The 22,569-nt window shown below is 42.1% G+C and overlaps 2 protein-coding genes across 6 annotated transcripts in view; both read right to left on the bottom strand.

The window, feature by feature from the left end:
• The window catches only part of C1HXorf38 (chromosome 1 CXorf38 homolog), a 50,917-nt gene extending 43,993 nt beyond the window's left edge, over positions 1-6,924 (bottom strand). For 4 of the 5 annotated variants that reach the window (XM_045002700.1, XM_045002699.1, XM_045002698.1 and 1 more), the window contains exon 1: positions 2,972-3,193. In XM_045002700.1, coding sequence (XP_044858635.1) covers positions 2,972-3,175 — 204 coding nt within the window. In that variant the 5' untranslated portion in view covers positions 3,176-3,193. Of the gene's footprint in view, positions 1-2,971; positions 3,194-5,284; positions 5,530-6,223 lie in introns of those variants that run through there. The other variant, XM_045002701.1, reaches the window with a different exon arrangement.
• A 3,514-nt stretch (positions 6,925-10,438) lies between these two features.
• The window catches only part of MED14 (mediator complex subunit 14), a 67,276-nt gene continuing 55,145 nt past the window's right edge, over positions 10,439-22,569 (bottom strand). The window contains exons 25-31 of the mRNA XM_045002693.1: positions 21,364-21,546; positions 19,663-19,898; positions 18,043-18,222; positions 17,695-17,802; positions 17,082-17,207; positions 15,870-16,059; positions 10,439-11,145 (exon numbers count right to left, since the gene is read on the bottom strand). Of these exons, the coding sequence (XP_044858628.1) occupies positions 11,072-11,145; positions 15,870-16,059; positions 17,082-17,207; positions 17,695-17,802; positions 18,043-18,222; positions 19,663-19,898; positions 21,364-21,546 (1,097 nt within the window). The 3' untranslated portion in view covers positions 10,439-11,071. The remainder of the gene's footprint in view (positions 11,146-15,869; positions 16,060-17,081; positions 17,208-17,694; positions 17,803-18,042; positions 18,223-19,662; positions 19,899-21,363; positions 21,547-22,569) is intronic.

The raw sequence follows: 22,569 nt of genomic DNA, 5'->3' as shown, positions 1-22,569 counted from the left end.
TGAGCGGGGCTGGTGGTTGGGACCCCAGACCCGCAGCAGGCTGAGCCACTTAGTCCGTTGCCAGCCTCAGGTCCCGGCTGCCGGCCTTGCTCAGCCCACTGCCAGCCTGAGGATCCATCCGCCGGCCCCTGTAAATGTAAAATGTATTACTGGCATGCGAAACCTTAAGTTACAGCAAATAAATGAAGACTTGGCACACCACTTCTGAAAGGTTGCCGACCCCTGGTTTAGAGCCTACAGGTCCACTCAGTCCTACTTCTTGTTCAGCCAATCGCTCAGACAAACAAGTTTGTTTACATTTGCAGGAGATAATGCTGCCTGCTTCTTGTTTACAATGTTACCTGAAAGTGAGAACCGGCGTTCACATGGCACTTTTGTAGCCGGCGTCACAACATATTTACATGCAAGATATGCTAAACACTCACATGCCCCTTCATCCGTCAACCCGCATTCCAGAGGACGTGTCCATGCTGATGATGGGTTCTGCTCAATAAGAAAGCAGTGTGGACTGACATGTTCATTTTTATCATCTGACTCTCATGCCACCAGCAGAAGATTGATTTTCTTTTTGGTGGTTTAGTTCTGTAGTTTCCTCATCGGAGTGTTGCTCTTTTAAGATTTCTGAAAGCATGCTCCACACCTCATCCCTCTCAGATTTTGGAAGGCACTTCAGATTCTTAAACCTTGGGTCAAGTGCTGTAGCTGTCTTTAGAAATCTCACATTGGTACCTTCTTTGTGTTTTGTCAAATCTGCAGTGAAAGTGTCCTTAAAATGAACATGTGCTGGGTCATCACCCGAGACTGCTATAACATGAAATATATGGCAGAATGTGGGTAAAACAGCAGTAGACATTCAAGTCCTCAGGAGGGAATTGTGTCATAAATTTAATTAATGCATTTTTTTTTAACAACCATCATCAGCATGGAACCATGTCCTCTGGAACAATGGCCAAAGCATGAAGAGGTATATGAGTGTTTAGCATATTTGGCATGTAAATACCTTGCAATGCTGGCTACAAAAATGCAATGCGAACACATGTTCTCACTTTCAGGTGACATATATAAGAAGCGGGCAGCATTATCTCCCATAAACGTAAACCAACTTGTTTGTCTTAGCAATTGGCAGAACAAGTAGGACTGAGTAGACTTGTTTTATATTGTTTTGTTTGAGTGCAGTTATGTAACAAAAAAACCCTACATTTATAAATTGCACTTTCACAGTAGAGATTGCACTACACTAACTTGTATGTTGTGAATTGAAAAATATTTTTTTTCATTTTTACAGTGAAAATGTTTGTAACAAAAATATAAAGTGAACACTCGACACTTTGTATCCTGTGCTGTAATTGAAACCAATATATTTGAAAATGTAGAAAAAATCCAAAAATATTTAATAAATTTCAATTGGTATTCTATTGTTTAACAGTGCAATTAAAACTGTGATCGATTGCATTTTTTTATAGCGATTCATTTTTTTTTAGTTAATCACTGTAATTAATCACAACTGATCTTCAAAACAACAACAAAAAGATATCTAGCTCTGTATAACGGCTATGTATGCCATGCAAAGAGACAGGCGTTTGAGAGCAAATACAAGGGTCAACAAGGCTTTAGGCAGTTAAGTGCCTAGCAGACGAGAGCACAGTAAGCTGCAGAAGAAGCAGGGTAGAGATCCAGTTAGTCCCATAGCACCCTCTGCTGAGCCAAAATTGGACTCAGAAATTGAATGGCTGGGATAATAATGGACCATACAACTGAATTCTAAAGCAAAGAAATTCTCCATCTCTGAATTTCTTGTCTAACATCCCACCTAGAACTTCTTTTCTGGGCTAACAATCAGGAACCCCATTGTGAAGGAAGCAGGGAGGGCCCAATCCTGCAGCCTTCCTGGGACTGTAGTCGGTGATTAAGTTAACGGAGTTGTGCAGGTAGAACTGCGAGGTCTCTCATGTAGGTCTAGTTGCAGTTAGGGCTGGAAGAGAAGCAGCCCTGCCCCCCCCCCCAAGTCTTTAAGAACTAAGGTACTCAAAAAATGAGTGAAATAGACAAAGAGAAAAGGATAATGGTCTAACACAACACAGTGCTCACAACTCTGTGCTCTGTTCCTAAACTCCAACACCTCCTTCCAAAATCAGCCCAGTTTCTCTGTGTGTTGGTACTGATTTAAGCAGCAGTGCCATGCATAACATTGCTGATGCCAAGTGTTCAAAATTCACGAATCAGCCCTCTAAAAATCATTAGCATTTTAAAAAGTAACATGCTGGGCGGGTGGGGGGAATAGTTGCCTGCTGGTTCTCGAGCCTTCAGGCTGCTCTCAGATCATGTTTTCAAGGTTTTCTCTGCAACCAAGAGGGCTACAAACTTATGTCAAATGACAGTCCAGAATCTCTCATCATCCCCACACAGCAGAAACCGGAGCTTTAAGAAAACTCTATCATCACCAGACGCACAACGACATCACCAGAGCTGGCCATGCTGACTAGTGCGAGGTTGGTGCTCGCCACGCGGCACAGGCTTGCCAACCTTGCAGGAGTGTTCTGGAGACTCCAGGAATTCAAGATTAATCTTTACTGAAAGGCTGTCACGTGAGGAAGTCTCCAGGAACACATCCAACCGCAGCAGGGGGCCGGGGAAGGCTGGCTACACACTGGGGTAACAAAGTGCACAGGCCGAGCGGAGCCTAGCACCTTTGAACGGCGGGGGCAGGGCCACCCAGGGGTGGGGTGGGAAGTGGGGCACTTTGCCCCAGGCCCCACAGGGGCCCCCACAAGAATATAATATTCCATAGTATTGTAACTTTTTTCTAATGGAAGGGGCCCCGGAAATTGCTTTGCTCGGGGCCCCCGGCATCCTCTGGGCAGCCCTGCGGCGGGGAGGGACCCGCTCCCCCCATAGGCCCCCCCCCCAGCACTTGGGCGCTACCTGCAGTCCAGCAAGAGCAACCTGAGCGCGCTGGGGGCCCGGCTCTCACCTGCCTGCCCCGGGGAAGGCAGCGGCTGCGGCAGAGGCGGCCCGGGGGCGCCAGGCGGGCGAGCAGCTGGCGGTGGAAGGCGCGGAGCTGCTCCCCGGCGAAGCGCTGCAGGGCGTCCCGCAGCAGCAGCAGGCAGTGCCCGGCCTTCACCCAGTTCTTGTACTCGGCGCAGTTCAGCCGCGCGGCCAGCTCCGCCAGCGCCATGGCCCCGCCGCCTTCCCGGGAGGTGGGGGCCCGGCTGGCCCCGCCCTGCAGCGCGGCCGGCAGAGGTCGCTGAGAGCCACGGGGAGCTGGGGAGCGTTGCAAGCTCATTGCCTTCCCCTGCAGCGAGGCCGAATAGCAGGGCCTGGCTTAAGCGGGGAAACAATCCTGCGTTTTATCTGAAATAGGGGTGTTTAAGCTGGTCTTTCACAGTACCTGTGGTTGGAGCCCTGGGCCTGAGTGTTGTCAAGCCCCTGCCTGGCTGGAAGGAGGGCGGCTCCGGCCTTGTATTTACCACCATCCCCCATCGAGGTTCTCATGTAACCCCATAATTCCAGCAGCTGGAGCTTTAAGAGAAACAACTCTAGCACTTCGCATACTGAAATGACAAGATAAGCGTCACAGGTTGTACTTGCAGAAGTCATGAATGGGCCCTTCTAGATCAGTTCCAAATGCAAATCCCATCTCCCAGCCTCAGTTGATATAGGCTACACACAGATTACCCCACATTGTTAAGGGAGAACAGCACGTCAATGAACTACTTCTTTACTGCTCTGATAGCACAGTAAGGGATGGCAATTTAGACTATGATGCATGCATGTTAGGACAGTAAAGAACACAGCCCAAGCATAAGGTGCCACATTCCCAAAACAGTGCAAAGTCACAAAGCCATGACAGAAAACCCTTAGCAGAACCCTGAACACTTAAAGGCCACCAGAAGTTAGTAAAAGCATAAGTAAAGCAGTACATCTTACAGCTCAGGCTTAGACATTTATAGAAGAGGAGCCTTTGTCTTTGTGTAAGTCCAACCAAATTCATTTTGTCCAACTCGAGAAGTCTGTTAGCATACCTCAGAAAGGTTCTATGCACAGATCCCTATGATGATTAAAAAATATCCTACTGAAACGTAATTACAGTGGAATTCCTGAGAGCCACTCAGATTGCTGAATGGCTGACACCATTCACTAACATATTGCAAAAACCCTTCATCCTGTCAGAAGCCAAGTTTATCCATCAGCATGCAAACATTTTCTGCTTTGACAGATGAGTTTATTTCTGACAGAATTACATATGCTAGAAACTAAAAATTCTCTAAGCCAATCAGAATGCAGCATGTCACTACTACAGCCAAGAAGAGAGATCACTCTGATGCACGTTTTTATCAAAATACATGTTATCCTACCATCCATCAGGTGGAACCTACGCCATTCACATAGTATGAAGGAAATAAAAGTAAACAGAATTTAGAAGTTTCACTCATCTGCTTTTGAAAATAAATATCCACACTTTGCATAATAATCTTCCTTAGTATTTGTGCAACAGCAGAAGAACGATCTCAATGTAGTTTCCACTATAAGATACTGTTTTAAAGTTAAAGTTTGGCAATGTTATAAACATTTGGACTGAAATTTTCCATGCTAGGTGTCTGCCTCAATTTTTAAAAATAAAAAATTTCAGCCAAAATGCTTTAGCAATGTCAAAAAAAAGGAGGGGTGGGAATGATGTATTGCCCATTTAAAAAAAAAATGCTGGCAACCTTTTCTTTGAAAAACTCGTGTTCCCAAGCTTTGGAGCAGGGACTTGAAATTTGGCAGGGATGTGCCTTTTATCATCCCTGTGAAAACACACCCAAATTTGACCATGTTATAAGACTTGAGGAGAGGAGGGGGCAGAAGGTGTCTCACCCTGTGCAGTAACTGAGGTTCTTCGAGATAGTTGTCCCTGTGGGTGCTTCACTTTAGGTCAATCTGCACCCCTGCACTTGTAATCAGATTTTTAACAACAGTGCCTGGTTGGGTCATGCATGTGCTGTCCCCATCTTGTGCTATCTCACATGGTCACATAGGACTGTGCAATCAACTCTCCCTCCGTTTCTTCTCTATTACAGTCTATTGTGCAAAAAAACTCTGAAGTAGAGTGGAAGGAGGGTAGTGGAGCACCACATGGACAACTCTCTCAAAGAACCTCAGTTACTGCACAAGATGAGTTAACCTTTTCTTCAAGGAGTGTCCCTGTGGGTGCTCCACTTTAGGTGACTGTAGAGCAGTGCCTTTCTATGGAAGAAAGGGGCTTCAGAGTTGCAGTCATGGCAGATGATAAAACCACAATTACCAGTAAAGAATCTGACAACAAGTGCTGCTCCATGGCATAATGCTGTGTGAACATATGGTCTGATGCCCAGATTGCTGCTTTGAAGATGTTCATAATTGGTACATTGTTGAGGAAGGCTATCAAGGCAGAGTGCACTCAGGTCCCTGGTGGGGGCTGTAGCTGTTGATGGTGATAGCAAAGGTGAAAGCATCTGGAGATCCATTTAGATAGCCTCTGTTTGGATATGGCATCCCCCTTAGATCATTCTGTGATGGAAAGAAATAACTTTAGTGACTTTTTGAAAGACTTTGGCCTCTCAATGTACAATGCTAGTGCTCTTCGGATGTCCAGGATGTGAAGCATTGGTTCTTGTTTATTCCCGTGAGGTTTTGGGAAGAACGATAGGGAGATGGATGAGTTGATTCAAATGGAATGAGGAAACTACTTTAAGTAAGAATTTGGGATCTGGTCTTACGGTAACTTTGTTTTTGAAAAATATTGTGTAGGGGGTGTGGCATGACGGCCCTGTTCTCCTACTCATCGGGCGGAAGTGATAGTGATGAGAAAGGCCACCTTCAATCGAGAAGTGGAGAAATTAATGGATGGATTGTGTTGGATGGGTCCAGCAATAGAAAAAACCCTCAACATTGTTGTTTAGAGGTAAGTTATTGGGATGTCGAGGGCTGGGAAGGGAGTGGTCTCCGTCTTGCAGGTCTCTGCCTCTGCGGGCCACATTGCCTCTGAGGGTGTGTGTAGGTTGCAGATCTAGATCTTTGCGCCAAGTAATACTTGCCCGATTTTTTGTGTGTGTGTGTGTGTGTGTGTGTGTGTGCGTGTGCGTGTGCGCGTGCGTGCCCCCAAAGATTTGAGTGTTGCTCATGAGTCCTTCAAAGTGTGAAGGGACTCGTGTTTTGGCTGCGAACAGCTTGGGGCCTTCCAACAGGACACAGTTGGTTGTACCTCTTTTGGAAAACCAGAGAGGTGGAGCCAGGAAGCTTGTTGCAGTATCTGCTCTTTTGCAGGCAGGCGGAATTGTTGCTGGGATCTGCCAGATGGTCTTGGTTGGGTCTACAAGAGCCTCGTTTATTGGGAAAGCAATCTTGGAGGAGGTTGAAGTCTGGAGGATGTCCAACAACTTATGTTGGGCCCCCACAACTTCTTCCAACAGTATCTCCAGGGAATCCTCAAACTTTTCCTGCAACTGTTTAAAGTCAACCGCTGTCATGGGTGGTGGGGGCATGATAGCTTCATCCGGAGATGATGAAAAATTGGCATCTGGCATGACTTCCTAATCTGAAGTCTCCTGCAGTTCCTCAACTGCCTTTTCCAGAGGTTCAGAGGGCCCAGGTACAGAGGGTGATGGAGAATGCCTTGACCTCTCCCTGAGTCGACTGGGAGGCTTAGGGTAGTGTTGGCAGCACGCTGCTCATGGGTCCCAGTAAGGCTACTGTGGTGAAAATGGCATACATGGCGGCATCCATGGGCGTCTGTTCCATCCTTGAGTTTCAGGTCTGGTATTTATGGTGCTCTGGTGGACCTGGTCTTGTAGCTGTGAGTATAGGTGAGGAGTAATAGGAGGAGTAGATTTCCCCTTCATCATCATCCTCCTCATTGCTAGATGAAGGAGGAGCTGATCTGGGTGGTGTGGTAAGATGGCACAATACCGAGCGTGCTGGAGTAAGGTCGGAACCAAGGAGTGGAGATTCCGGTGCCAAGGAGACTAGAATGTCATAATGGAAAAGAAATTGTTGAGATACCGAGAGCATCAGTATCAAGGAGGGTGTTATCAGCCATACCGATGCCTTTTCCGTGGTTGTCAGTGACGAGGGTCATGCACTATGTGCTGTAGAGGCAGAAGGTGGCACCACAGACTGTAGCACTGCCAAGCTGCTCGGTGCTGCATGTTAGAGCAGCTCCGGCAGTACCAAGGCAGGGATGATAGTTTCCCTTTAGTGCCTTTTTCCCAGCCAGCCTGCTTAGGGTCTTTGCCTTGCATGGTACCCATTGTACTAGATGGTCCCGCTACCTCAGAGATCAACGGTGTTGGTGTGGTCAGTACCAATGGGGTCCGACAGGTTGGGGAACGGTCTTTTTTTGGCGGTTCCTTGAGGACAAGTCGGAGCCCGCTTATTTGTTGTCTTTTTAGCAGGGTGTTCCTCTGAGAGGGTGGTGGGGAACTTCTGTCAGATGCTGCCATTGGTGCCCAGTGCCCAGGAGGAGTCTGTGATTTCAGATGTCAGACGCAGAGACTTCTCCATCATGAGGAGTTTTAGCTGTAGATCCCTAGCTTTCCTGGCATGAGCCTTGAGATTGTGGCAGCGTGAGCACTTCTATGGTATGTCTTGCTCCCAAAGGCAGCAGACACATTGTGAGTGCCCATCAGACACCAGGATTGAGGACTGGCAAGTGAGGCAATTTAAAACCCAGAGAGCCAGGCATGAGGGAGGCTAACTGTACTATACTAAGGTGTATCCTAATATCTGAAACTTAAATTCCTAAGAATAAAAACCAAAAAAATAAGAATGAACGGGGAAGACACAGGGTAATAAACTAAACTATTAACTATTGGTTAACTAACTAGTATTCTAAAATTAAAGATAGACTAAGATTAGCTCAGAGGCGCTGCCAATTGTTACATCTCAAGCCCAGGGCGATGGAGAAGAAACAGAGGGAGGGAGGGTTGATCACACAGCACTATGTAACCGCCTGAGACAGCACGAGACAAGGACAGAACATGTGCGACCCAAGCAGGCACTGGAGAATTTTAGTAGCAATTACAAGCGTACGGGCGCAGATTCACCTAAAGTGGAGCGCCCACAGGGGCACTGCTCAAAGAAGAACAGCAGTTTGCATGTGCTCAGTGGAGACTTGCTGGAGCTTAACAGAAACTCTATGAGCATGCTCCATCTTCTCACAGCTCTTACACCTGCAACATCTCCATAGAGCAGCTAGCTTTGCTCCAGCCCCAGACTACCGGAGCAAAGCCACACTTTCACTATCATTGCTGCTTGAGGTTGGGGTAGGGTATCAGAACTGAGAGCAAGGAGCCCGTCCCTCCTGTGCTCACAATGACCTCCTGCTGGCACCAAGGCATCATGGAAGATGAAGCTTCCTGATTCAAATGCAGACAAGATTCAGACCTAGGGTGTTGTGAGGGAGGGGCGGTGGGGGAGTAGATTGGGACAAGAAGCCTGGGCAATAGAGACTGGGACTTGAGGCTGACAGGACTAATGGAGCAAGGAGAGAGAGGTGACAAGCTGGGATGTGGGGGGAGAACTGGGTAGAGACTGGGGCAAGGATCCAGAAGTGAGGACACAGATTAGATGAGAAGCTGGAGGAGGAGACTGGGACCCAGAAGAGACAGGGAGCATGAGTGGAGAAGGGAGCAGGAGCACTGCCAGCTTTTTTGCCGCCCTACGCGGCAGAAGGTTCGGCTGCCACGGTCGCCGCCCCCCAAATGTTAGTGCCCTAGGTGACCACCTAGGTCGCCTAATGGGTTGCGCCGGCCCTGGAAGAGAGAGACAGACTGGGGGACTGGAGAGTGAACTGGCACAGGCTAGGCAAGGAGACTGGGACTAGACATTTGGAGGAGCAAGACTAGGATTTACTGGCAAGGAGATTGGACCAGGATCAGAAGCCTAAGGAGTAGAGACTCTGTGCAACCTTAATTCAGCCCCCTATGTTTCCATTGTCTCTGTCTGTCTCTCTCATTCTTCTGTCAGGAGGCAGCTGTGTCTGAAACAGAGTCAGAAAGTACCAGAAAGTGCTGTGCTCCAAGGCAGTATTCTCAGTTACTCAAATGGACCGCCAAAACTTTCCATAACAATAATGCTCTGGGAATAATTCAGTGTGGTAAGTGGGTGTAAGGGTCTTTCTAAAGTGCTCAGCCCGTCCAAAGCCCTCTGTCTTACAGCACTTGTGTCCCTGAACGTTGGTAAAACAGTGATCACATCCCCTTCTCCAGAAGCTGGTTCCTTAGGGCAGGCAGCTAGTGAATATTGGAATTATCACACCATGAATAGTAACCCAGTCTAGTATCTGATGTAATACTTTTTCAGCTCCGTGAGTTCTGGTCTACTGCAGACATCATTAGTGCATCCCCCATCTAGTTTCTAATTTCAACCTGCATGTGAAGGCAGGAGTTGAATGAATAAAGTAGGTTAAAAGTTTCAAGTGTAGAGAGTTTAACCATCTTTCACATAATAGATAAATACAAGAGAAAGGGACCAATATACACAGAAGAAAAAAAAGTAGCGGAAATTTGAATCAGAGACCAACGTGAAGGATGTTCCAGATAGCAGGAACTTCAGAGGAGATGGCTCTTCCACCAAAAAGGAGAGATGCATGTAGAAAGCCCAGGAAGCAGCTGCTAAAGAGAGAAGAGTAGAAACACAAAGTCCATAAAGCAGGCAAGAGTAAACCCATGGAGGATTTTTAAAATTAGTTTGGAACTGATTCTTAAGATGAATGGGTAGTCAATAGAACTATTTGAGAATCTTCATTAAGACTGACAAACTTTTTCATACCTTCCTTTTACTTGCCAATTTCCCAATGTAGTGTCCAAGTTGAGAAGTTAAACATGAAGTTATTTCTTCACTTTTCTTAGTCAACTTCAGCTCTCCTGAATCAGTTTGTCCAACTTCACTGAACACAATTTGAAAACAAGATTGCTTCGTAATTCTTCTACTTCTCTCTCCACCATCTGACCCCTATTCCAACATTATATGCAAAATTAAGGATTTCAATAGTAACAGCAGTATGGGGTGGGGGGGTGGAGTCCTTAAAATGAAAGGCACAAGAAGAATGCAGGAGCACTGAGAAAAAATGCCTACTCGCACTATATCACGTGGCCTTTGCTATGTATATATGGTGTCTTTTCACTTTGATAAAAGAAAACTAAATTTATATTTTAAATAGTGTTTATAAACTAGAATTGATATACTATGCAAGTACAGTTTCCTTAAGATTTAAAAATAATCAGAATTATTGGTAGAGTGAAGAAGTCATCGTTGGGGAGCAAAATTATTTCTTCCACAGGGTTGGGGGCAGAGAAAGGATGGGGCCAAAAACGCAAACAGCCATGTAGGAGATAAGGCAAATGATCTGAAGTGGCTGAAAAAAACCCTGATAGTATTTTTAATTATAAAAAGTGTCACATCTAAGACAACAACACGTATATCAAATTTTAGTCAAACATTTTACAACGATTCACTTCCTAAAGTGATATAATAGAGAGAGAGGGAGAAGTTCTTGGAAATCATACAATCTTAGTTTAAGGTTTTTTATCTAGTTTATTAAATATTGCTTTTTTGGGGTCATGTTAACAACAAGCCCAAATAATTTGTTTAAAGATTCAAAGCAGTAATATTAAAATACAGTTTCAATATAAAGTTTGTCACAGTTTTACAGTATTCAAAATGACAGATCTGCCTTAAAAAAAACAAACCAACCAATTCTATTACACCAAAACGTAAGAAAAAAAACAAACAAGTTTGGCATTTTCCATAATCTTCGTATAAAACAGAATATTAAATCTATTAGCTGCAAGCTGACACTTTAATCTATTACCTAGTCTGAAATGTATCCCTTAAAACACACTATACAAGAGCACTATATAAAAGTTATGGGTTGATGATCATTTGATGAAAGTGCATCCCTGAAAGTTTCCCAGTTTAATATATTTAGCTCTTTAAAAAAACATAACATGTCAAAATGTCCTTTTCTCCTTTTTTTAACTGAAGGCTTTACTTCAGAGATTGATATTTTTGCTGCTGAGTCTCTTGTTTTTCATCCTTGTTTTAAAAGTGTCTATGGGCGCCCACCAGGGGATAGGGCAAGATTAACCATTAAATCACGAACAGCTCCAAATATTGTGCATTCACCTGGAAAAGGAAAAAAATACAAGTTAGCATGACAGAAAAAAATGAATTAAACAATCAGGGGTTAATTCAATTTAATTTGTAACAAACAAAGTATGCTACTCAAGCTCGCTCCACACTGGGCTCACATAGTGCTTTCTGATTTTTAAATACCGTGTAATACTTTAACATAGTCTAAACAACTATAATTTACCCACACTGACCAATGTTTAAAGGATTGTTTAGACTATGGTTTTAGCCTTAGAAGGGAAAGCTCCTTAAAGACAGTGCTAATTAAGACTTGCAAATTCCACTGACCTCAGGGACTTAGCCTGCATGAATGTGTCATTTCAGGAATGTTGTTTTTGTATCTCTGGTTCAAGTTTCCAAACCCATTCACTCCAACAGAGTTAGAATTCGTGAATATGTCAGGTAAAGTAATTTCAGCTTGAATTTCTCAGCACAGTGTCTGGCCAGCCATAAATCTGCCAGAAACTAGTGGCAGCTAGTATTAAGGCTTTAATACCTTTTGAGTCTCATGAATCCATGGGATGATTTATCATACAAGGAATTTCTAGTTCTTCTGTAACCTGTTCATAAAAAGCTTACGAGTGCTGCACCTTATCAGATTTGGTTTCATAAAAACTTCAAGAAATTGACAGAAGTTTACATATAGTTGCTGATTACGAGCAGCAACTAAAGATTTAAAAAAAATCAAGAAGTTGAAACTAGTGCTGGGTGGAAAATGGTTTCCTGTCCACAAGAATTTAAGATGTCAAAAAAATTCCCATCCTAAAAATCAGGATAAAAAGGCAAAATCAAAATGCAAAAAAGTTTTAGATGGGGTCAACTGAATTTTTTTAAAACACTTTTCACTTAAGTTAACTTGAAATGACGTTTCACTTCAAAATTTAACACAAAACATGAAACTGTTTCAAAAATATCAAAGTGGGACATGGACAATTTCAAAATTTCTCAATTTTTTTGAAATGGGAAATTCTTCAAAATCAACCCTTTTTCATGAACAGTTTCAACAAACCAGCATTTCCAGCAACAAGTTCCCCAAAATGTCCCTACTTGAAACCTCTTGTGCAGATCAGTTTCAATGACCCCAACAGTTGTTTTAGAAGACTTTGACAAAAATATAAAAATATATAGCCACCACAAGCCAAGGTCAAGAATTTTTCATTTTTATTCCAGCAAGACTCCATATCTCAGGCCACACAGTTCTCTAATTCCTTTCCATCAGGAAATGTACAGCAAAGGGTATGGTACAATTTAAAAAAATAAAGAGTTTAAAACAACAAGTTTTTGCCTAGTCAGGTTCTTTAGGATACATTCTTCCTCTCCACTTAACTTTGGGCTTCTTAAGCAGTGTCAATTAAGATCTGTTATGTTCTGCTGCTGAGGGACGATGGTGTGATCTAAGTGATTATAGTAGAGTGCACTGGGAGCCATTAATCCCAACTGCTGAACCAAACAGTCACAGCATGACTTTGGACATGTCCATATCTCCTTGCACTGTACACCAAGCTGCAAAAATTGGCTAAATAAAATGAAATACCTCAGTGAAAATCAGATATTTAGAAAAGGTTAGCTCAGGTGAAGTGTAACAAAAAAACCTGAAGTGTTTGAAGGCCTTGGTCCTACAAGGTCCTCCACATAGGCAAACCCTGGCAAATCCCCACAGCTTGCAGAGCAGCTTGCAGGACCGAGGCACAAGCTTAACCACATTGGTCCACAAAATACGGTTTCTCTTGGGATTCTCTGCCTTTTTTCAATGTAAGGTTAATCTTTTATTGAACAATTGGTATTTGATTTCCTTTTGGGGAGGTGGGGGTGGAAGTCTTTCCTGAAAGAGATTCACTGCGTATTCACTAGGAGTTAATGTTTCAGGGAAACAAAGATTTAGGCAGTGTTTAACAATAGGTACCTGAAAATAAAACTCTGCCAAAAAAGTCACTTTTCAGTTACTAGTATTTTATTAAAAGGAAAATGAAGTTGAGTACAAAATACTCTCTCACAAAAAGAGAGAGCAAGATAAAAGATACAGCCAAAATGAGGCAACACTGATTATAGTATACAATAAGTGTAAATAGTACCATAAGTGTTACTTCATGGATTTTTAATCAGTTCATCTCATTTGTCTCATCCTTCCTCAAATATTTCAGTTGTGAGCATAACACAGGTAAGTCAGTCTTGCCATTTCCTGTCACTTTTATTGCTGCAATCACATTCCTACAGTGGATATGTTTTTGTAACCACAAAGATGGAACATTTATCATCTATAGTCACAATCATTCAGACAATAGGTATGTGTCTTTGTTGAAATTAAACAATTTGAGACATTTTCCTAAACCATATTTACGGATACATTCTTGCAACAACTATAGTTTTCTGACAATGGATCGGAAGTAGGTGTTAGAATACAGGGAGTGCAATTCTCTGTCCTTGGCTAAAACCAGGCAGGAAGCTCTCCCTCTTTTCCCTGACATGGGGAGTCCCTGTTCCACTCCGCTGGTGTGGTGAAAATTCACCAAGCAGGGGAATTTGAAGTGAGACCAGCAGAAGGAGCTAATGCCTTGCTGGGAAGTTTCTGGGTCTCCGGATCCTTCCAACTAGTGGGTGGAGCTGCATAGCATTTGTCAAAAGTGATGTCCCAGCAAAGAAACCCTTATTCACACCTCCTGTAAAAAAAGAGATCTGTCCCCAGCTAGCTATCCCTCTCCTTCACTGGGGACAGGTATAACCTTTCCTACCCCACCAAAGAGACAAAAGGAGAACCCCCTCCACCCACCTATACATCTTTCCAAAGGTCTTAAACCTTTAAAATGGCAGCAAACTGCATCATGCATTTCAAAAGTTTCCAATAGAGGGACACCCCCCTCTCCTTTTTTTTTTTTTTTTTTTTTGTTAATAACACATCAATACAGACACTATATCCTGGTAGAAATGGGGCTGGAGTACACAGGGATGTCTCCTACCTACTCCACATATTTCCTTGACTGGCTAGGATCCTACTCGAGGACATGAGCGCCTTTCAGATACACTTTTTTCTTGTCCCCATTCTGTTCCGTGGGCTGTGTCCCATCTCATTTAATCAAGATCTATGGTCATAGCTACAAAAACTGGTGAGCTCCACCTTCCTATCTTGATCAATTTACCAAAGAACAGATCTCAGTTTTGGACATTACAAGTAGCTTTGAAGATTGTTCCCTATGCTGTGGCATTCCTACGATATTTTACTGTGGATTTCATTTAATCATAACTTCAGGAACTGAGGTACTACAGTTAGGCTCAGAGAAAGATCTATATTTTTCTCCACTAGTACTCAACAAGAGAACTTGCTCTTCTGATACATTCAGTAAACTTTGTTTTTTGAAGGAGTGCTATTTACCCAGCTGAGCATTCCAATCTATTGTGTACAGAAATCCTGTGGGTAAAAACTCCTTGTTAAAAAAAAAAAAAAATCACCACTGTGTAAGATGTTATTCCAAAACATCAAGATTATCACCTATTAATTTTAAGCAAACAATTATGTTTGGTTAGTTAAGTGGAACAAACATGTCCTGTTATAGGTAACATCATGCTCAGTAATAAAGTGCCCAAACCTATTTATCTTTAAATCTACAAATGGGGAGGTGGTGTAGGACTGAGATCGCTCACACATGACCCTTGGACAAATGAAATTGCAAGTTCAAAGTTATTTCTGAGAGTTCAATTGCCCTCTTCCTCATCCTGCTAGTTCTCAGAAAGTGTCTAATACAGGATAAGAGTCAAGCCACAGAAGGAATTAAAGTAGAGGACCCTATGAGGTCTGGGAAGCCTTGCCCAAGCCTTATTTGTCTCCCCCCCCCACTCATCTACATTGCTAGTAAGTTTAATATGACAGAAGATGCAATATTAATGTGAACATGGCATGATTTCCATCAAAATAGGTACATCTCTACCAATTTACAATGTTAACATTCTAAAATTCTGTCACTCCAAATAAAGCATCAAGCATAACAGAAGTATTGTGAATTAGATTAAGATATATAAATACTTAGAAGAGAAGCAGAATTCAGCCTTTGAGTTCACCATTTAAACCCTATCGGGGTGTGTTTTAAAAAAAAGTGTCTTTTTTAAAAGTGGTTAAATAAAAACGTTGCAGCAAAATTGAAACAATTCTCATTCTTAGAAACAACTTACATGCAAGAGCTTCGCAGCGCATTTGGTAGAAAGTGAAAGTTTTTACTGCACCCATTACAACACTGGTAGAGCGTACATTCAGCAAACAATCACTCAGATCATTTTTCATTCTTCATGATACATGGACAGTGTTTGATCAGTGCTTTAATATATCTTTATGCTATTCTATTGAAATGGTTTATTAATCTATGGTAAACCATGAAATCAGATGTTTTACCACAGCATTGCAATTGTTATTTACACTGAGTCCACTCATGAACACTATGTTGCTGTGACTGCAGTAGCATAAGCCATGTCAAAATACATGCATTCTACCTCCTAGACAAACAGTAAACTAGCTTGTGCCATTAATACAACCCTCTGGCACAAATAACTGGTATGGTCTCAACAGTAATCAATAACACATAAATTAACCCTATCAGGACCTGCAGATCACCTTAAGAAAGGCTGATCGATCCTCTCTCCACAAAGACATGCATTACAAATCACAAACTAAATCCCACTTATTCTTAAGTCTGAATACTTCTTGAGTTCTGTCTACTGGATGTGTACAGTACCTGGTCGTGGAGAATTCTGTTCTGCAAACCTCTTTAGAATATTGCTAACCAATATGGGAGCAGCAACGGAAGAGTTCTGCTGCCTGGGAATGTCTGCCTGTTGCGTTGTACCTGAAGCCATATCATAAATGATTGGGACAATAATGCTAATGGCTTCCTGTGGGACTGTAGTTTTCTGTGTTAACTGAAGCTGTGAGTAAAACAAAAAAGATAAAAAGTGCATTAAGATGAAACAGTATTTTTCAGATACACACATAATGTTAGGATAGTTGCCTTGCTACTTCAAGCCCTAGCTTGTAGTCAGGTCCTTTTTAATTTCATTTCCTTTTACATTATCTCTATGTGGGGAACACCTTCAATACAGTAACACACAAGAACTAGGTGTCACAAAGATTCTACACCTAAGAAAAGGTATTGAAGTAAAACTAATTGTGGCCATAGCTTTCCACATTGTCTTCATACACCATACAGTCTTCACATTTTATGAGAGCCCCCTGTCCAAAACAGAACTGCTCACTGCAGCAAAAGTTTTAAACATTTCTAGGCCTATATTTTATACATATCTCATGTTTCATAGATAACAGCTCAATAATTAGGAATAATCTACATCCAGTCTCAAGACACTATAGTTGAAATAGCCTCCTAAGGACCATTCGCACTGCCAGGTACAACTGATTTTGTAACTGGTTAAAGGCACCATCATCTAAACCTGACTATTAACACAGTTCAGTTTGTGTCCACACAGTGGCTTTCCTGCCATCAGACCACATTTGTATCACAACATTCTGGGAATATGCAAGCAACTATCCCATAGTGTTTCAGCAAAGAACAGAAAGACCAGAGGGGACACATACAGAATGGCACCAGCAGTGCATGAAGCAATGGACTTTATGATACTTTATCACAGCATCTACAGAGAACAAGAAGGAAGACTAGCCAAAAAAAGGTCCACAGGAATAGTAATGAGGTCATAGCCGCAGAAAGGAAAAAAGTGTGAAAGCGTTATAGAAAAAAACAGTATGCAACCCTAGGCCTCTTGCAACAGCAGCATTTTTAGCTACCATGGTTACTAGCCAAGAGTAACCAATCCATGTGCAGACAGAAGCCAGGTTTACAGAACTGACCCTTCTACTAGCTGGTTAGTAACACTGCTCTTCTTTCAGACCCTGTCCACGCTGCAGCTTTTAATAAAAAGACAGCTATTATACTTACGAAAAACAACATTTTGGATTTCAGCACAACAGCAGGTGTTCCTGGAGGTGCAATTGGTGGGGCACTGGGAGGAATCGTTAAACAAAACTGCACATTCCATTTCAATTGGCTTGCTTGATCAGGGAACTGTTTTAAAAATATGCCACAGAGAACATAATAAAGCAAGGCACATTAAGGTAACATATGTGTTTGACTATTGTAACATGTTGGTACTGTTAAAATGACACTTAAGCTAGACTCTTCAAGCTTTCAGATTTCACATTTAATATAAATATAATTAAGAGTTAAATCTCCTCTTGCTATGAGAATGGTTCTGTGAATCTACACTGAGATAGTAATGAAAAGATACTATACAAACACATAGTTGTGTGATTTTCATCAAATGCGTCAAGTCTAGGGAGAGGACAAGTGTTTGTTGACCTCTTAGTAAGAAGTACAGTGAACACATCTTTATTGAATTTATGTATTTAATATTAGATTCTGTATCTTCATTTACACTACAGGGTGGAATTCATTCTGCAGTCACCACAAACAGATTTTTATTATTTCAAGTGCAGACTTTGGAGTTGAGCAGACTAAACGTTGTCAATAAAGTTAAAAAAATGTAACTTACCAACTCCAGTTTCATGATGTGTACACAGTCCCTGAGGATATGCGTAGGAGCGCCTAGTAGTTTTGTAAAAGCTATTAACGTGTTTGCTTTAAATGGTGGTCCTGCAACCTACAATAATACAATACCAATTAGTACTGTCCATCTAGATCAAAATTGGTCCATTTGCTATTTACATAGCACCACAATTGTGCATAGCTGTTAATCACTACTCTTATCCTGCAGCCCTTACTGTCATCATTAGTTCCACTGATCTCAAGAGAATTATTCATGAATAAGAGCTGCAGAATAGGCCAATATTAAGGTGACATACAAAACAAGACTCTGAATGTTAGTAGTTTAAGTACATACTCTTGTTTCAAAGAATTTCTCCAAAACTTGTAGTTCCTCTGGCTTCCATTGTCCTGCATTTTCAGGTGTTACTTTTAGCTGCAAAGTCTGGTTGGTTTTCGGATTAAGGGCAACCCTGCACTTCAGTGCATCTGTCTTAAACATTATTACACCTGGTTCATTGGAGTTTATTAGCTGTAGCTGTATGAACAGAAACAATGCATCTAATTAGTACTTCATGGAACAGCAGAAGAACAAACTCACTCCTCAGGACCCCCTCCTCCCCCCCAATTTTGAAGGCTGTTTCTTTTAACAAGAGCACCAATTAAGATTTGGCCATATAAAAACAACACCTTCAGGAATAATACAGTGCTAGATTCCAGCCCCGACTTGGCTCCTTTTGCATTGGTCTGGAAGCACAAAGGAGTAGAAACTGACCTCCTCTCCACAGCTGTTGATTACTTCAGCATGGAGAGAATCTTCAGCACTTCCTCCCCATCCCTAGGGGTGAGGGTATGGCTGGAGCACACTGAGTTCTGGTCATTTCCAGCTGGGGGGGGTGACTCCTTGGAATGTACAGCCAGCTGGAAAAGTTCAGAGCAGCCCCAAGCCTGCTCCATGCACCACTTAGAGTATAACCACCCCCAAAATCAGGGATCCATAATCTGACACCATAATGGCTCTCCACCCCACCCTGCTGCACCTAGGGGGGACTGGGTATCAGAGGATCTGGGCCCCACTCATCTTTTATTTATTCATTTTTTTAAAAGAACAGCTATCACGTTATATGGCTGCACAGTTTTTCCTTTTTTGGGGGGGGGGGCGGGGGGAAGAGGGCAAGGGAAGGGAGGAGAAATCACACAATATGTTGCATACAGCTAGGAAAGGTAATTTATCAAGAACTCAGATACTACTGTGATGGGGAAACGTAAGTGCCTACACAGAGGGACCAGATATTTACTGTAGTCAGATAAGTAGGAGACTCCACACCTAGAAGTGTGGGTTTCCCCGAAGTTAAGGACTTCAGAATATGGTCAGCCTAAATTTGGAGGGGATTAAATTGTGTTAAACTGTATTAATAGACTGATACAGTATTGTTTCACGTTGCCAACAGCATGAAAAGCATATGCAAGAAAGTTAAAATGTAAGTTTGAGATCCTCTATATTTATATAGAGATTTACTAGCATTAATTAAGCCCTCACTTCCCAGATGTGAGGGTTAGGCAAGTATTACGCCCATTGTACTGATGAAAAGAACTGAGGCAAGAAGAGTCAGTACTTTTTTCTTAAGTTCATACTTGAGTCAGTGAGAGAGCCAGGAATAGAACAAGGAATTCTGACTCTTCAACCCCTACTCTAATCACTGGACTTCATTTATTCTAGATCTATTTTACACAGTTCTTCAAAATAGATGTTGAAGGTGTATGGTGTTCCAACTAGAAAGTTGGAAACATTTATTAGTGGCAACATTCTGGATATCTGTTCTTACTTTCTCTTTTTCGGAGATGCTGAAAGCAATTACAATTCAGACAGAATAGTTTGTGATTTATTATGAAGCAGACCTACAATGCAAGCATGTGACAAACTACTATTTAGAAAGTTACACTTTAAAGTCAATAGTTAGAGTTACAAATTAATCACCGTTTCTTGCTGGATGATCCTCTGAAGGTGTCGCCTCATAATAACTGATCCAAGAAATCGCTCTAGAGGGGAGCAAAGATAGCTGCCGGCTAGTCCTGGTACAAGCCCAGGAGTAGGAGAGGGCAGCAGTAGAATATTCAAGGCACTGTGAGTGAGGATCGTGGGGATAGATGCAGCCCAGGAGCGCTGAGGTAGTTTACGAGGTGGAGGCATATTAGTTGGCATTGTTTGGGAACCTGATGGAAATAGAAAAATTCTCACTTATTGAAAGTGTACAGAGTTTGACTGCACGTTATGTTTTCAAATTTTTGGAAGACACTGTACAAAAAAGTAACAAAGATGACAGTCCTTGCCCCAGAGAGTGCGCAGGGTGTCAGACAGGATGGAACTAATGGACAAAACCCAGAAGTAAATGGGGATGGGTTTGGAGGAAGAGGTAACAACAAGACTAATAGCATTACCATGAAAGCAGAAGTTTCATCCTGCCAATTTCATAAATTTAAAGACTAATCTTTGCTTTATCTTATAGAATCATAGAATATTACGGTTGGAAGAGACCTCAGGAGGTCATCTAGTTCAATCCCCTGCTCAAAGCAGGACCAACACCAACTAAATCATCCCAGCCAGGGCTTTGTCAAGCCGGGCCTTCAAAACCTTTAAGGATGGAGATTCCACCACCTCCCTACATAACCCATTCCAGTGCTTCACCACCCTCCTAGTGAAATAGTGTTTCCTAACATCCAACCTAGACCTCCCACACTGCAACTTGAGACCATTACTCCTTGTTCTGTCATCTGCCACCACTGAGAACAGCCAAGCTCCATCCTCTTTGGAATCCCCTTTCAGGTAGTTGAAGGCTGCTATCAAATCCACCCCTCGCTCTTCTCTTCTGCAAACTAAATAACCCCAGTTCTCTCAGCCTCTCCCCATAAGTCATATGCTCCAGCCCCCTAATCATTTTTGTTGCCCTCCGCTGGACTTTCTCCAATTTGTCCACATCCTTTCTGTAGTGGGGGGCCCAAAACTGGACACAAACTCCAATCTTCCCAGGTAGTTCCTCCTCAAGGGGATTTACAGCACTAGTTGCCATACAACATAGGACCAACTATAGCAACAAAGTCAAGTAGTTACGATCATTATACTGAACCCCTGAAGAGAATCTCGTAATGTTAGCAACTAGTATATCGGCCCTTTTCTCTCTCCCAAGCATCAGAGGTTAGGGGTGAGCCAGCAGATGGCAACTTTGTACTCAATCAGTTGGCAGAAATGATCAAGAAGTATAGTTAAACCAATCTTGCCAAGACCATTTTACAGTGTTGAAGTGTGACATTATACTATTCTTGTACTCATATGTACTTTCAGATTTTCTTCACACTACTGCTATTCATCTGGACTTCTCCCGACCTTGAGGCATCAAAGGCTTAAACACAAATATTCAATTTCAACAGCTCAGTAAATAAACAAAAAACCTTCAGAACCAGATAAAAATAGATCCAGTGCTAACCATGATTTGACTTGCTTTCCATTTTTTATTAATTATTTAAGACTCACGCTGGGCCAGAATAAATGCATATATGTAGCAGAGTATTATTTTACTACGAAAGGGTAGCAGATAAAAATAAGGAATGCTACAAAAGAGATAGCACTAGAAATATTAACTTTAAGTGCTTCACAATTATAATACTGTTAAATATAACTAACTTGTTCCAGCTCGTGGGGAATGAGAGGCATCTGGGACTGGAGAATGGAGAGAAGGATTGGCTGGTGACATTCCAGGCATGCGTGCAGCCGGTGAGGGACCAGACACTTGAGGAGATCCCGGCCAATTCCCTGCACGCTGACTGGGTGACATCATTGTGTAGGGTGAACTAGGGTCTATGGTACCTGTGAAATTCTCAAGGTTATTTTTTTAATTAACGCTTTTCTTAAGTCATAGAAAATATGGATCACACACAATGATTTCAAACAAAGTATTCAAAAACTCAGTGTAAAATACCAATATGACACATAGCATCCACTTCCTTTTATCTCATACTCCATCTGTAGCTGTTTGTAAGATGTAAGCATTTTAAGGAATTAAATTTAAAATAGAAGTTTACACATTTATTACTTTGCCTTTAAATTCTATTAGTTATGGACTAGATTCTGCAAAGGGATTCTTCCATACAGAGTACCACTGACTACAGCAGGTCTCTACCTCCCACTAGCTGTATGAAAGCTGGACACAGTGAAAGACAAAGGGTGTAGTTTACTCAGGTAAATGCCTCAGTCACTTCACTTCACTGCAGTCAAGTTCCATAATAAAATCCATTCGTGTATGCTCCTAAGAACATAGACTGTAGTGTCTACAACAGACTGTTTCTCAGTTACTTGACTGATATGCTGAAAAATAAATGCCAGTCTTAAGTTTTGGTGATTTAAGTAGTAGTGGTGCTATAGAGAGCAGAATCTAATGTACTATAATTATAGAGGAAATAATTTGAATAGAGTTTTCCAAGTAATTCAATAACTGAAGGGGCGGGGGAGGATCAGTTGCACTTTTTTGTGCACTGTAAAACAAGACGACTTGGTCAACAATTTTCAAGTTTTAAGTTACTGAATCTCTTTAGCCTGTTCTCAGTTACTTCCCTTTTTGATTCAAGCTGCATGTGAAGGTAATTAACTGAAGTTGTTTTACATTTAAAGATACAGGGTAAAGTAATTAAATTCAGCTGAAACCATGGCCTCGTAGTGATAATGCATGATAGTCTAGGTCAATTTTTCCCACATTAGTAAGGGGCAGTGAGTGATTGGTACAGTAACTGCTCACTTAACATCGTCCTGGTTAACGTTGTTTTGTTATGTTATTATATTATTGATCTATTAGAGAACACACTCAAGGGGGGAGGGATAGCTCAGTGGTTTGAG

The sequence above is a fragment of the Mauremys mutica genome, chromosome 1 (assembly GCF_020497125.1).
Source record: "Mauremys mutica isolate MM-2020 ecotype Southern chromosome 1, ASM2049712v1, whole genome shotgun sequence".
Taxonomy (NCBI): Eukaryota; Metazoa; Chordata; order Testudines; family Geoemydidae; genus Mauremys; species Mauremys mutica.
The sequence above is the reverse complement of the archived record's forward strand: the minus strand, read 5'-3'. Positions and strand labels throughout refer to the sequence as shown.